This window comes from Nerophis lumbriciformis, linkage group LG39 (assembly GCF_033978685.3).
Source record: "Nerophis lumbriciformis linkage group LG39, RoL_Nlum_v2.1, whole genome shotgun sequence".
NCBI classification, from domain to species: domain Eukaryota; kingdom Metazoa; phylum Chordata; class Actinopteri; order Syngnathiformes; family Syngnathidae; genus Nerophis; species Nerophis lumbriciformis.
The window spans coordinates 5,055,225-5,071,845 of NC_084586.2; the positions used below are offsets into that span (position 1 = coordinate 5,055,225).

At 43.8% G+C, this 16,621-nt stretch overlaps 1 protein-coding gene across 1 annotated transcript; it reads right to left on the reverse strand.

Annotated features, from left to right (window-relative positions):
* Positions 1-540: 540 nt before the first annotated feature.
* LOC133577919 (lysosomal membrane ascorbate-dependent ferrireductase CYB561A3-like) lies at positions 541-10,400 on the reverse strand. The gene is made up of 5 exons (XM_061932052.2): positions 9,449-10,400; positions 6,943-7,151; positions 6,718-6,872; positions 749-905; positions 541-668 (listed from the first exon to the last, which is right to left on the reverse strand). Exons 1-5 carry the CDS (start codon positions 9,732-9,734, stop codon positions 585-587), a joined length of 891 nt encoding a protein of 296 aa, XP_061788036.1. The 5' UTR covers positions 9,735-10,400; the 3' UTR covers positions 541-584.
* Between the last annotated feature and the right edge of the window lie 6,221 nt (positions 10,401-16,621).

Here is a 16,621-nt window from a genome sequence, read left to right on the forward strand (position 1 = left end):
TATTAGTATAGTAGTGGTACTTGTATTTGTAGCAGTAGTACTTGTATTTGTATTTGTAGTAGTATAGTATTAGTAGTAGTACTTGTATTTGTAGTAGTATAGTAGTAGTAGTACTTGTGGTGGTAGTAGTACTTGTAGTAGTATAGTAGTAGTACTTGTAGCTCAAAGTAAAGCCGCTGCTCCTCCACATGGAGAGGAGCCAGATGAGGTGGTTCGGGCATCTGGTCAGGATGCCACCCGAGCGCCTCCCTAAGGAGGTGTTTAGGGCACGTCCGACCGGTAGGAGGCCACGGGGAAGACCCAGGACACGTTGGGAAGACTATGTCTCCCGGCTGGCCTGGGAACGCCTCGGGATCCACCGGGAGGAGCTGGACGAAGTGGCTGGGGAGAGGGAAGTCTGGGCTTCCCTGCTTAGGCTGCTGCCCCCGCGACCCGACCTCGGATAAGCGGAAGAAGATGGATGGATGGATGGTGTTTAAGTGTAAAATCAGCAATTTTTCGCAAAACAATTCTTCATTGTTCTTCAACAGTCTTGCACATACATAGTGGTTGTTTATTATCATAAGTGAGACATTAGTCACACTTTAAATGTCAGCATCATGTGATTCTTCTTTCATCCTCACTCTGTTGTCGACTAGTTGACCAGAACTTTCCTCTCGGAGTAGAAGCTGCAATTAAAACGACAACATAAATATGATTTCATTGCTCTTCATTTTAATTCATTCATTAATGGCTTAGGTGGACTCACGGCAGTCTCTTCGTTGTTGGCGTCGGGACGCTGCCAGTCTGCTTTGGACAGGAGTCCGAACAAGACCAGCCCGAAGACAACGATTAGCACCCCCAGGGTGTTTGCAAACCAGGCCTCTAATGGCAGCGAGCTGTACGCGGCTGCAGAGACTCCATTGCTGCAACAATGAAAACACATGATTGTGACTATACAGGTAAAAGCCAGTAAATTAGAATATTTTGAAAAACTTGATTTATTTCAGTAATTGCATTCAAAAGGTGTAACTTGTACATTATATTTATTCATTGCACACAGACTGATGCATTCAAATGTTTATTTCATTTAATTTTGATGATTTGAAGTGGCAACAAATGAAAATCCAAAATTCCGTGTGTCACAAAATTAGAATATTACTTAAGGCTAATACAAAAAAGGGATTTTTAGAAATGTTGGCCAACTGAAAAGTATGAAAATGAAAAATATGAGCATGTACAATACTCAATACTTGGTTGGAGCTCCTTTTGCCTCAATTACTGCGTTAATGCGGCGTGGCATGGAGTCGATGAGTTTCTGGCACTGCTCAGGTGTTATGAGAGCCCAGGTTGCTCTGATAGTGGCCTTCAACTCTTCTGCGTTTTTGGGTCTGGCATTCTGCATCTTCCTTTTCACAATACCCCACAGATTTTCTATGGGGCTAAGGTCAGGGGAGTTGGCGGGCCAATTTAGAACAGAAATACCATGGTCCGTAAACCAGGCACGGGTAGATTTTGCGCTGTGTGCAGGCGCCAAGTCCTGTTGGAACTTGAAATCTCCATCTCCATAGAGCAGGTCAGCAGCAGGAAGCATGAAGTGCTCTAAAACTTGCTGGTAGACGGCTGCGTTGACCCTGGATCTCAGGAAACAGAGTGGACCGACACCAGCAGATGACATGGCACCCCAAACCATCACCCAACCATGCAAATTTTGCATTCCTTTGGAAATCGAGGTCCCAGAGTCTGGAGGAAGACAGGAGAGGCACAGGATCCACGTTGCCTGAAGTCTAGTGTAAAGTTTCCACCATCAGTGATGGTTTGGGGTGCCATGTCATCTGCTGGTGTCGGTCCACTCTGTTTCCTGAGATCCAGGGTCAACGCAGCAGTCTACCAGCAAGTTTTAGAGCACTTCATGCTTCCTGCTGCTGACCTGCTCTATGGAGATGGAGATTTCAAGTTCCAACAGGACTTGGCGCCTGCACACAGCGCAAAATCTACCCGTGCCTGGTTTACGGACCATGGTATTTCTGTTCTAAATTGGCCCGCCAACTCCCCTGACCTTAGCCCCATAGAAAATCTGTGGGGTATTGTGAAAAGGAAGATGCAGAATGCCAGACCCAAAAACGCAGAAGAGTTGAAGGCCACTATCAGAGCAACCTGGGCTCTCATAACACCTGAGCAGTGCCAGAAACTCATCGACTCCATGCCACGCCGCATTAACGCAGTAATTGAGGCAAAAGGAGCTCCAACTAAGTATTGAGTATTGTACATGCTCATATTTTTCATTTTCATACTTTTCAGTTGGCCAACATTTCTAAAAATCCCTTTTTTGTATTAGCCTTAAGTGATATTCTAATTTTGTGACACACGGAATTTTGGATTTTCATTTGTTGCCACTTCAAATCATCAAAATTAAATGAAATAAACATTTGAATGCATCAGTCTGTGTGCAATGAATAAATATAATGTACAAGTTACACCTTTTGAATGCAATTACTGAAATAAATCAAGTTTTTCAAAATATTCTAATTTACTGGCTTTTACCTGTATAGTATAGCACTACTAAATGCCGGCTGGTGCGCTAATCGCTAGCGGACAAATGTGCGCCGGTTGTTAGTCGACAACTGGTGTGCTAATTGCTAGCTAACAGCTAACACGCTAATTTTCAGCTGACAACAAGCGCGCTAATTGCTTGTTGACAACTACCCTGCTCATTGCTAGCTGGCAGCCTGTGTCGCTAATAACTAGCTGGCAACTGGTTTCGCTAATCGATAGCGGACAACTGGCGCGCTAATTGTTGGCTCAAAGTAAGAAATCTAGTCACTTTTTAACGAGTGGTGTGCTGATCGCTAGCTGATAACTGGCGTGTTAAACACTAGCTAACAACTGGTGCGCTCTTTGCTAGCTGATAACTGTTGTGCTAATCATTAGCTGACAACAAGCGTGCTAATTGTTAGCTGAAAGAGAGTGCGCTCATTGTTTGTTGACAACTGGTGCGCTAATCGCCAGCTGGCAACTAGCTCGCTAATTGCTAGCTGACATCTGGTATGCTAATTGCTAGCTGACAACTAGCGCGCTTAATTGTTAGTTAATAACTGGTGCGCTAATTGCAAGCTGACCACTGCTATGCTAAACGCTAGTTGACAACTCGCACACTAATTGTTACCTAACAACTGGTGCGCTATTTGCAAGCTGATAATTGCTAGCTGACAACCAGCGCGCTAATTGTTAGCTGAAAGTAAGCAAGCTAGTCCCTTTTTAACGAGTGGTGTGCTGATCGCTAGCTGATAACTGGCGTGTTAAACACTAGCTAACAACTGGTGCGCTCTTTGCTAGCTGATAACTGTTGTGCTAATCATTAGCTGACAACAAGCGTGCTAATTGTTAGCTGAAAGAGAGTGCGCTCACTGTTTGTTGACAACTGGTGTGCTAATCGCCAGCTGGCAACTAGCTCGCTAATTGCTAGCTGACATCTGGTATGCTAATTGCTAGCTGACAACTAGCGCGCTTAATTGTTAGCTAATAACTGGTGCGCTAATTGCAAGCTGACCACTGCTATGCTAAACGCTAGTTGACAACTCGCACACTAATTGTTACCTAACAACTGGTGCGCTATTTGCAAGCTGATAATTGCTAGCTGACAACCAGCGCGCTAATTGTTAGCTGAAAGTAAGCAAGCTAGTCCCTTTTTAACGAGTGGTGTGCTAATCGCTAGCTGATAACTGGTGTGTTAAACGCTAGCTAACAACTGGTGCGCTATTCGCTAGCTGACAACTGTTGTGCTGATCACTAGATGACAACTCGCACACTAATTGTTAGCTAACAACTGGTGCGCTATTTGCAAGCTGACAATTGCTAGCTGACAACCAGCGCGCTAATTGTTGGCTCAAAGCAAGAAATATAGTCACTTTTTAACGAGTAGTGTGCTGATCGCTAGCTGATAACTGGCGTGTTAAACGCTAGCTAACAACTGGTGCGCTCTTTGCTAGGTGACAACTGTTGTGCTAATCACTAGCTGACAACAAGCGTGCTAATTGTTAGCTGAAAGCGAGTGCGCTCGTTGTTTGTTGACAACGGGTGCGCTAATCGCTATCGGACAACTGGTGTGCTAATCGCTAGCTGGCAACTGGTGCGTCATATGCATGCTGACATCTGGTATGCTAATCGCTAGCTGACAACTAGCGCGCTAATTGCAAGCTGACAACTGCAATGCTAATCGCTAGTTAACAACCCGCACACTAATTGTTAGCTAACAACTGGTGCGCTATTTGCAAGCTGACAATTGCTAGCTGACAACCAGCGCGCTAATTGTTAGCTGAAAGTAAGCAAGCTAGTCCCTTTTTAATGAGTGGTGTGCTAATCGCTAGCTGATAACTGGCGTGTTAAACGCTAGCTAACAACTGGTGCGCTCTTTGCTAGCTGACAACTGCTGCGCTAATCACTAACTGACAACAAGCGTGCTAATTGTTAGCTGAAAGCAAGTGTGCTCATTGTTTGTTGACAACTGGTGCGCTAACCGCTATCTGACAACTGGTGTGCTATTCGCTAGCTGGCCACTAGCGCGCTAATTGTTAGCTGGCAACTGGTGCGCCATTTGCATGCTGACATCTGGTATGCTAATCTCTAGCTGACAACTAGCGCGCTAATTGCAAGCTGACAACTGCAATGCTAATCGCTAGTTGACAACTCGCACACTAATTGTTAGCTAACAACTTGTGCGCTGTTTGCAAGCTGACAACTAGCTAATTGTAAGCTGAAAGTAAGCAAGCTAGTCACTTTAACAAGTGGTGAGCTAATCGCTAGCTGATAACTGGTGTGTTAAATAATAGCTAACAACTGGCGCGCTATTCGCTAGCTGACAACTGCTGCGCTAATCACTAGCTGACAACAAGCGTGCTAATTGTTAGCTGAAAGCAAGTGTGCTCATTGTTTGTTGACAACTGGTGCGCTAACCGCTATCTGACAACTGGTGTGCTATTCGCTAGCTGGCCACTAGCGCGCTAATTGTTAGCTGGCAACTGGTGCGCCATTTGCATGCTGACATCTGGTATGCTAATCTCTAGCTGACAACTAGCGCGCTAATTGCAAGCTGACAACTGCAATGCTAATCGCTAGTTGACAACTCGCACACTAATTGTTAGCTAACAACTTGTGCGCTGTTTGCAAGCTGACAACTAGCTAATTGTAAGCTGAAAGTAAGCAAGCTAGTCACTTTAACAAGTGGTGAGCTAATCGCTAGCTGATAACTGGTGTGTTAAATGCTAGCTAACAACTGGCGCGCTATTCGCTAGATGACAACTGTTGCGCTAATCCCTAGCTGACAACAAGCGTGCTAATTGTTAGCTGAAAGCAAGTGCGCTCGTTGTTTGTTGACAACGGGTGCGCTAATTGCTATCGGTCAACTGGTGTGCTAATTGCTAGCTGGCAACTGGTGCGCCATTTGCATGCTGATATCTGGTATGCTAATCGCTGGCTGACAACTAGCGTGCTAATTGCAAGCTGACAACTGCCATGCTAATCGCTAGCTAACATCTGGTGCGCTATTTGCAAGCTGACAACTAGCGCGCTAATTGTAAGCTGACAACTGCAATGCTAATCGCTAGTTGACAACTCGCACACTAATTGTTAGCTAACAACTTGTGCGCTGTTTGCAAGCTGACAACTAGCTAATTGTAAGCTGAAAGTAAGCAAGCTAGTCACTTTAACAAGTGGTGAGCTAATCGCTAGCTGATACCTGGTGTGTTAAATGCTAGCTAACAACTGGCGCGCTATTCGCTAGATGACAACTGTTGCGCTAATCCCTAGCTGACAACAAGCGTGCTAATTGTTAGCTGAAAGCAAGTGCGCTCGTTGTTTGTTGACAACGGGTGCGCTAATTGCTATCGGTCAACTGGTGTGCTAATTGCTAGCTGGCAACTAGCGTGCTAATTGTTAACTGGCAACTGGTGCGCCATTTGCATGCTGATATCTGGTATGCTAATCGCTGGCTGACAACTAGCGTGCTAATTGCAAGCTGACAACTGCCATGCTAATCGCTAGCTAACACCTGGTGCGCTATTTGCAAGCTGAACAACTAGCGCGCTAATTGTAAGCTGAAAGTAAGCAAGATAGTCCCTTTTTAACGAGTGGTGTGCTAATCGCCAGCTGATAACTGGCGTGTTAAATTAAATGCCAGCTAACAACTGGTGCACTATTCGCTAGATGACAACTGTTGCGCTAATCACCAGCTGACAACAAGCGTGCTAATTGTTAGCTGAAAGCAAGTGTGCTCATTGTTTGTTGACAACTGGTGCGCTAACCGCTATCTGACAACTGGTGTGATAATCCCTAGCTGGCAACTGGCGCAATAATTGTTAGCTGACAACTGGTATGCTAATCGTTATCTGACAATTAGCTCCCAATTGTTAGCTGACAAGTGCGCTAATCGCTTGTTGATAACTGGTTTTCCAATCACAGCTGAAAACTAGAGTGCTAACTGCTAGTTATCTTAAATGCTAACATGAATACAATAATATAATTTAACCTGCAAGGTACATTGAGTTAGGTATCCATGCCACTGCTATTTAAAATAAATGTTTATGTTTTTTTTTTATCTATAAGTGTTCAAATTGTGTGGGGTAATGTAAAAAAAAAATAAAAAAATTCAAAATTGACCAAAAATTTCATGGACACCCCTTTGAAGACCTTTGACCTACATTGTATCAAATATTTGCAGAAATAAATCAATGTTCCTCTCACAGAGCAAAATAGAGGTTTTCGTTGATTCCACTGATGCAGGAGGCCAAAACCAGCATCAGCACCACCTTTCCCATCCAGACGTGGAGCGGTTTGAGGCCGCCACGGAACCGCGGCGAAGAACACGGGCAGAGGAAGCCGACCACGCCGAGGAGCCACTGTTGATCCAGAAGGAAGGAAGGAAGTCAGACCTCCCAGCGATGACGTGGTTTCCCCGCCCGCTCCTACCTGACAGGCAAAGATGACCGCCGTGCAGAGTCCCACCCAGCTGTGCAGGGAGTACATGTCCGGGATTTTCAGGTTCCGGTGGACTTGGAAGGCGGCGGTCAGGCCGGTGATGGAGAGCAGCAGGGCGGCCAGCATGAGGCCGGCGTGGAGGATCTTCCAGGGCAGCTTGCCCTGGGACCAGGTGCATGAGAGGCGGTACAACACGGCACCTGGAGGAGCATCCGGCATCTCATTGGTCTCTCAACTTCACCAAAAGTCTTGGGTCGGTAAAATATCACTTGCACTTGTGTACTTTATTACCAACCTCAATAGTCGCCATAGCGGACAAATTTAGAATGGCGCAAAACTGTGGCCCATAATTTAATTTTTACCCCATCACACATTTTTTTTCTGTGAAACAATTTTCACACTTTTTTAAATGTACGTGAATTGAATTTCATGCAATTTAACAGGAAATTAATTGTTCACAACCTTTTTTTTTTTTTGGGTGCTAAATTACAAAGTTAACATAATCATGTTCTTATCATTGCCAGAGCAGAATGGGGCTAGGAAGACACAGAATTACGAGCTCAATTAGTTCCTCATACAAAAACCCTCTCATTCAAACACACCATCAGCGGCTTCTCCATTTTTTTCATGGATAAATGATCTCCACTTAGATATATTGATACCCACGGCCGTACTGTATTAGTATTGAAGCAACACTAGAGGTACCGATAGTACCTCAACTTATGAGCCAAATTAGTTCTGTGATGGAGCTCGTAACACCATCAGCAGCTTCTCCATAATTTAATGGATAAATGTCCTCTACATAAACATATTGAGGTTGTACTGTATCGTACTGGATCAATATTAGACTAAATAGAGTACAGTACTACCTCAATTTATGAGCTTAATTGGTTCTGTGACGGAGCTTGTAATTCAAAACACTTATCTGTCAAACACACCATCAGCAGCTTCTGCATTTTTTCATGGATAAATGTCCTCCACTTCGATATAATGATACCAACGGTCGTACTGTACCAGTCCCAGATCAATATTAGATGTAATAGAGTACAGTAGTACCTCAACCCAAGAGCCTAATTGGTTCTGTGACGGAGCTCGTAATTCAAAACACTTATCTGTCAAACACACCATCAGCAGCTTCTATATATTTTAATGGATATATGTCCGTCACTTAGATATATTGATACCAATGGTCGTACTGTACCAGTATCGGATCAATACTATATTTAATAGAGTACAGTAGTACCTCAAATTACGAGCTTAATTAGTTCTGTGACGGAGCTCGTACCTCAAAACACTTATCTGTCAAACACTCAATCAGCAGCTTCTCCATTTTTTCATGGATAAATGTCCTCCACTTAGATATATTGATACCAAAGGTCGTACTGTACCAGTATCGGATCAATATTATATTTAATAGAGTACAGTAGTACCTCAACCCAAGAGCCTAATTGGTTCTGTGACGGAGCTCGTAATTCAAAACACTTATCTGTCAAACACACCATCAGCAGCTTCTATATATTTTAATGGATATATGTCCGTCACTTAGATATATTGATACCAATGGTCGTACTGTACCAGTATCGGATCAATACTATATTTAATAGAGTACAGTAGTACCTCAAATTACGAGCTTAATTAGTTCTGTGACGGAGCTCGTAACTCAAAACACTTATCTGTCAAACACTCAATCAGCAGCTTCTCCATTTTTTCATGGATAAATGTCCTCCACTTAGATATATTGATACCAAAGGTCGTACTGTACCAGTATAGGATCAATATTATATTTAATAGAGTACAGTAGTACCTCAAATTATGAGCTTAATTAATTCTGTGACGGAGCTCGTACCTCAAAACACTTATCTGTCAAACACACCATCAGCAGCTTCTATATATTTTAATGGATATATGTCCGTCACTTAGATATATTGATACCAACGGTCGTACTGTACCAGTATCGGATCAATTCTATATTTAATAGAGTACAGTAGTACCTCAAATTATGAGCTTAATTAGTTCTTTGACGGAGCTCGTAACGCAAAACACTTATCTGTCAAACACTCAATCAGCAGCATCTCCATTTTTTCATGGATAAATATCCTCCACTTAGATATATTGATACCAAAGGTCATACTGTACCAGTCTCGGATCAATACAAGATGTAATAGAGTACAGTAGTACCTCAACTTATGAGCTTAATTGGTGCTGTGACGGAGCTCGTAACTCAAAACACTTATCTGTCAAACACACCATCAGCAGCTTCTCCATTTTATCATGGATAAATGTCCTCCACTTAGATATATTGATACCAACGGTCGTACTGTACCAGTCTCGGATCAATACTAGATGTAATAGAGTACAGTAGTATTTCAACTTAAGACCTTAAAATGAATTAAAATCACTTTAATCGCAGTTTGACTTTTTTAAACCAGAATGTACTTTTGTTACCATGGAGTTGTGTTCCAGTTAGTTTTGCGTAAAACCTTAAACCGCTACTGACCCAGGCCGTACAGGACCAGCGTCCCGGTCACCAGGAGGACAGGATGCCAGTTGAACTGCGACTCAGTGCCGTCCCAAGCGAAGCCGCCGCGCCAATGCGAGTTCCAGAAGCAGACGAAGACGACGCAGAGGACGCCCAGACAGACACAGAGATCGAAGGCAGCGTAGAAGGACCTGGAAGACGCCATGGTCTTGGAAGTGTCTTTGTCGGGGGGGAACCGTCCTACTGCGGACTGCTTGGAGAAACCTTCCAAGACACAGTAGAAAACAGCTGCGTCATAATGCATTATTATGCTGACAGTCAGATGGTCAGGAGGTGTGTCCACTACTTCACGTCGTCATGACAACACTCCCTTTGTCACGCATGACACCACAACCCATGTGTGGACACACCTTCACCCCTGACGACCTCCCCTGGAAGGAAGTCTGGTCAACTTGGACTCTTTCTTAGGACAGGTCTGCTTAAGACATACCTTTTTAGGACAGGCCTTCTCAGGACACACCCTCTTAAGACAGGTTTAGAACACACACTTTCAGGACATACCTTCTTAGGACACACCATCTTAGGACAGGTTTAAAACACACACTTTCAGGACAAACCTTCTCAGGACACACCATTTTAGGACAGGTTTAGAACACACTTTCAGGACAGATCTTTGGGTAAGTCTTTTCCGGCAGGCTTTTTAGAACACAGCATTTTAGGACAGGTCTTAACACGTACTATTTTAGGACAGACATCAGGACACATCCGAGTACTGCCCCCATTGGACAGGCCTTTTAGGACATACCATCTTAGGCATACTTGCCAACCCTCCCGGATTTTCCGGGAGACTCCCGAAATTCAGCGCCTCTCCCGAAAACCTCCCGGGACAAATTTTCTCCCGAAAATCTCCCGAAATTCAGGCGGAGCTGGAAGCCACGCCCCCTCCAGCTCCATGCGGACCTGAGTGACGTCAAGTGCGCAACACCATCAATCAATCAATCAATCAATCTTTATTTATATAGCCCTAAATCACAAGTGTCTCAAAGGGCTGCACAAGCCACAACGACATCCTCGGTACAAAGCCCACATACGGGCAAGGAAAAACTCACCCCAGTGGGACGTCGATGTGAATGACTATGAGAAACCTTGGAGAGGACCGCATATGTGGGTAACCCCCCCCCTCTAGGGGAGACCGAAAGCAATGGATGTCGAGTGGGTCTGACATAATATTGTGAGAGTCCAGTCCATAGTGGATCCAACATAATAGTAAGAGTCCAGTCCATAGTGGGGCCAGCAGGACACCATCCCGAGCGGAGACGGGTCAGCAGCGCAGAGATGTTCCCTGCCGATGCACAGGCGAGCGGTCCACCCCGGGTCCCGACTCTGGACAGCCAGCACTTCATCCATGGCCACCGGACCTGTGCACCCCCGCCCCTCAAGGAAAAGGGGAGCAGAGGAGAAAAGAAAAGAAACGGCAGATCAACTGGTCTAACAGGGGGGCTATTTAAAGGCTAGAGTATACAAATGAGTTTTAAGATGGGACTTAAATGCTTCTACTGAGGTAGCATCTCTAATTGTTACCGGGAGGGCATTCCATAGTACTGGAGCCCGAATAGAAAACGCTCTATAGCCCGCAGACTTTTTTTGGGCTCTGGGAATCACTAATAAGCCAGAGTTCTTTGAACGCAGATTTCTTGCCGGGACATATGGTACAATGCAATCGACAAGATAGGACGGAGCTAGACCGTGCAGTATTTTATACGTAAGTAGTAAAACCTTAAAGTCACATCTTAAGTGCACAGGAAGCCAGTGCAGGTGAGCCAGTATAGGCGTAATATGATCAAACTTTCTTGTTCTTGTCAAAAGTCTAGCAGCCGCATTTTGTACCAACTGTAATTTTTTAATGCTAGACATAGGGAGCCCCGAAAATAATACGTTACAGTAGTCGAGACGAGACGTAACGAACGCATGAATAATGATCTCAGCGTCGCTAGTGGATAAAATAGAACGAATTTTAGCGATATTATGTAAATCGTTGGCCAACCAAAAAGTAACCCCAGTACGCTATAGCCAACATTCACCAGGAGATGGCAACAGACAAACATAGATAATAACTCTATTACATTATTCCCCTTTTAGAAATGTATAGAAGTTACTCAAAATAAATAAACAACCCAACCAAAAAATGCAGCAGCTCAATTAAAAAACTGTACTTAAGCCACATTCTTTTTTCTTTTTTTTTAGTGCTGAACTCTTAACCCTCATTTGTAAAAAAAAAATAACATGCTTATTATCCAAACAGTATTTGTACACCTTTAACACAGATTTTTATACTGTCTTCAGAGATTCAGCTTTTTTGGTGGTACTCGAAACCTTTCTGGGTACCTGCGAAAGGGTGTTCAGCATGGTTAGAAAAATAGTGACAGAGAATAGAACAAGGATGGACAATTCAACCCTTAACTCAACAATGAGTAGATGAGTGTTATGTGTGTGTATATGTGTAAATAAATGAACACTGAAATTCAAGTATTTCTTTTATATATATATATATATATATATATATATATATATATATATATATATATATATATATATATATATATATATATATATATATATATATATGTATGTGTGGGGAAAAAAATCACAAGACTATTTCATCTCTACAGGCCTGTTTCATGAGGGGGGTACCCTCAATCGTCAGGAGATTTTAATGGGAGCATTCGCATACCATGGTTTATATAGGGCACAGAGTGGGTGGGTACAGGCTGGCCTAGGGGCGTGGTGATTGGTTCATGTGTTACCTAGGAGGTGTTTCCGTCTATGGCGGCATGTTGTTACAATTTCGCTGCGCTTGTTGAGGGATGACAGGTCTGGACGGTAGATAATAAACAGTTTCTCTTTCAAGCATAGGTTGCATCTTTTATTACCACTATTGTAAGGTGTGCTGGATGCAAGAATTTGCCATGTTATTGAATATTCAACATTATTGTCTTTGAGGTCCCAAATGTGTTTGCTGAGTTCTGTGGTATTTCGCAGGTTTTGAATATTCAATAACATGGCAAATTCTTGCATCCAGCACACCTTACAATAGTGGTAATAAAAGATGCAACCTATGCTTGAAAGAGAAACTGTTTATTATCTACCGTCCAGACCTGTCATCCCTCAACAAGCGCAGCGAAATTGTAACAACATGCCGCCATAGACGGAAACACCTCCTAGGTAACACATGAACCAATCACCACGCCCCTAGGCCAGCCTGTACCCACCCACTCTGTGCCCTATATAAACCATGGTATGCGAATGCTCCCATTAAAATCTCCTGACGATTGAGGGTACCCCCCCTCATGAAACAGGCCTGTAGAGATGAAATAGTCTTGTGATTTTTTTTCCCACACATACATATATATATATGTATATGAAATACTTGACTTGGTGAATTCTAGCTGTAAATATACTCCTCCCCTCTTAGCCCCGCCCCCAACCATGCCCCCGCCCCGCCCCGCCCACGCCCCCCCAACACCCCACCCCCCACCTCCCGAAATCGGAGGTCTCAAGGTTGGCAAGAATGATCTTAGGACATATTTTAGGATAGTCCTATTTAGGACACACCTTCTTAGGACATACCCTTTTTTGATAGGCCTTTATTAGGACACACCTAAGGACACACCCTCATAGGAAAGGCCTTTTTGGGACACTCTCAGGACACACTCTTTTAGGATAGGCCTTATCAGGACACACCATCTTAGGACGGTCCCTTATGGACAGGCATTTTTAGGACAAACCTTCTAAGAACATATCCTTTTAGGATCCATCCATCCATCTTCTTCCGCTTATCCTAGGTCGGGTCGCGGGGGCAGCAGCCTGAGCAGGGAAGCCCAGACTTCCCTCTCCCCAGCCACTTGGTCCAGCTCCTCCCAGGGGATCCCAAGGCGTTCCCAGGCCAGCCGGGAGACATAGTCTTCCCAACGTGTCCTGGGTCTTCCCCGTGGCCTCCTACCGGTCGGACGTGCCCTAAACATCTCCCTCGGGAGGCGTTCGGATAGGCGTTTTAAAGACACACCTTCTTAGGAGAGGTCTTAGAGCACACCCTTTTAAAATAGGCCTCAGAAAAAGTACAGAAAAAATATCTGCTGCTTTGAAGGTCCCAATGAGCACAGTGGCCTCTATCATCCGTAAATGGAAGAAGTTTGGAACCACCAGGACTCTTACTAGAGCTGGCCGGCCGTCTAAACTGCGTAATCGGGAGAGACGGTTCCAAGTCAGGGAGGTGACCCAGAACCCCATGGTGACTTTGTCAGAGCTACAGCAGAACCTTCCAGAAAGACAACCATGTCTGCAGCAATCAATCAATCAGTGTCTGGACGGAAGCCATTTCTTAGTAAAAAGTTTGCCAAAATGCACCTGAAAGACTCTCAAGACCATGAGAAACAAAATTCTCTGGTCTGATGAGACAAAGATTGAAGTCTTTGGCGTGAAAGCCAGGCTTCATGTTTGGAGGAAACCAGGCACCACTCACCACCAGGCCAATACCATCCCTACAGTGAAGTATGGTGGTGGCAGCATCATGCCGTGGGGTTGGTTTTCATGAACTGTGAGGCTAGTCAGGATAGAGGGAAAAATGAATGCAGCTGGATGAAAACCTACTCGAGAGCGCTCTTGAACACACAGCCAAGATTTCAAAAGAATGACTTCAGGACAACTCTGTAAATGCCCAGACTTGAATCAGATTGAAGGAGAACCTGTTTGAGCTTGAGAGGTGCTGCAAGGAAGAATGGGCAAAACTGCCCTAACATAGGTGTGCCCAGTTTATGCCAAAGGTGCATCAACAAAGTATTGAGCAAAGACTACTCAGTGGCCTAGTGGTTAGAGTGTCCGCCCTGAGATCGGTAGGTTGTGAGTTCAAACCCCGGCCGAGTCATACCAAAGACTATAAAAATGGGACCCATTACCTCCCTGCTTGGCACTCAGCATCAAGGGTAGGAATTGGGGGTTAAATCACCATCATGGTTCCCGGGCGCTGTCACCGCTGCTGCCCACTGCTCCCCTCACCTCCCAGAGGGTGAACAGGGGGATGGGTCTAATGCAGAGGACACATTTCACCACACCTAGTGTGTGTGTGACAATCATTGGTACTTTAACTTAATACCTATGTACGTGTGACTTCTTAATTATTACTATTTTTATTACATTTGGGAACATTTCTAAAAAAAAGAAAAATGCTTACGTTGTCATTATGGGGTATTGTTTGTGGAATTTTGAGGACAAAAATCTATTTGTAAAAAGTCACTCTCTGTGGATACTTTCCAGATGCATTCGACAAAAGTTGACTTGAACTAAAATATGTTTTTGTCAAAAGACTATGAATAAAAAAAAGCTGTCAACTGAAGGACGTGAAAGGGTCAAAGCGAACGTTCCGGTTGGTATTTGTTCATCAATCAGAATTCAATCAACCATGACTTCCTGGAGCTAACATGCTAATTAGTCAAATGTCACGAGATCATCTGACTTCTTCTCTGCTGCGAAAAAAGAAGTTTAGCCAGCTTGGTCACGATTAAAAACCACATTTTAGCCCAGAGTCCGTGCTGGGAGAATAACTACAATCCATTTTTTTTATAACCGAACACTCTATGGTCCTATTTGTTTAATTAAAGGGGTAATAATAACAGTTCAATCAATCAATCAATCAAAGTTGACTTATATAGCCCTAAATCACGAGTGTCTCAAAGGGCTGCACAAGCCACAACGACATTTTCGGCTCGGATCTCACATCAGGGCAAGGAAAAAACTCAACCCAATGGGATGACAACGAGAAACCTTGGAGGGACCGCAGATGTAGGGACCCACCCCTGGGCGACCGGTGCAATGGACGTCGAGTGGATCTAACATAATATTGTGAGAGTCCAGTCCATAGTGGATCTAACATAATAGTGAGAGTCCAGTCCATAGTGGATCTAACATAATATTGTGAGAGTCCAGTCCATAGTGGATCTAACATAATAGTGAGAGAGTCTAGTCCATAGTGGATCGAACATAATATTGTGAGAGTCCAGTCCATAGTGGATCTAACATAATATTGTGAGAGTCCAGTCCATAGTGGATCTAACATAATAGTGAGAGAGTCTAGTCCATAGTGGATCGAACATAATATTGTGAGAGTCCAGTCCATAGTGGATCTAACATAATAGTGAGAGAGTCCAGTCCATAGTGGATCTAACCAAATAGTGAGAGAGTCCAGTCCATAGTGGATCTAACGTAATAGTGAGAGTCCAGTCCATAGTGGATCTAACATAATAGTGTGAGAGTCCAGTCCATAGTGGATCTAACATAATAGTGTGAGAGTCCAGTCCATAGTGGATCTAACATAATAGTGAGAGAGTCCAGTCCATAGTGGATCTAACCAAATAGTGAGAGAGTCCAGTCCATAGTGGATCTAACGTAATAGTGAGAGTCCAGTCCATAGTGGATCTAACATAATAGTGTGAGAGTCCAGTCCATAGTGGATCTAACATAATAGTGTGAGAGTCCAGTCCATAGTAGATCTAACGTAATAGTGTGAGAGTCCAGTCCATAGTGGATCTAACATAATATTGTGAGAGTCCAGTCCATAGTGGATCTAACATAATATTGTGAGTCCAGTCCATAGTGGATCTAACATAATAGTGTGAGTCCAGTCCATAGTGGATCTAACATAATAGTGTGAGAGTCCAGTCCATAGTGGATCTAACATAATATTGTGAGTCCAGTCCATAGTGGATCTAACATAATAGTGAGAGAGTCCAGTCCATAGTGGATCTAACATAATAGTGAGAGAGTCCAGTCCATAGTGGATCTAACCAAATAGTGAGAGAGTCCAGTCCATAGTGGATCTAACGTAATAGTGAGAGTCCAGTCCATAGTGGATCGAACATAATAGTGTGAGAGTCCAGTCCATAGTGGATCTAACATAATAGTGAGAGAGTCCAGTCCATAGTGGATCTAACATAATAGTGAGAGAGTCCAGTCCATAGTGGATCTAACATAATAGTGTGAGAGTCCAGTCCATAGTGGATCTAACATAATAGTGTGAGAGTCCAGTCCATAGTGGATCTAACATAATATTGTGAGAGTCCAGTCCATAGTGGATCTAACATAATAGTGAGAGTCCAGTCCATAGTGGATCTAACATAATATTGTGAGAATCCAGTCCAT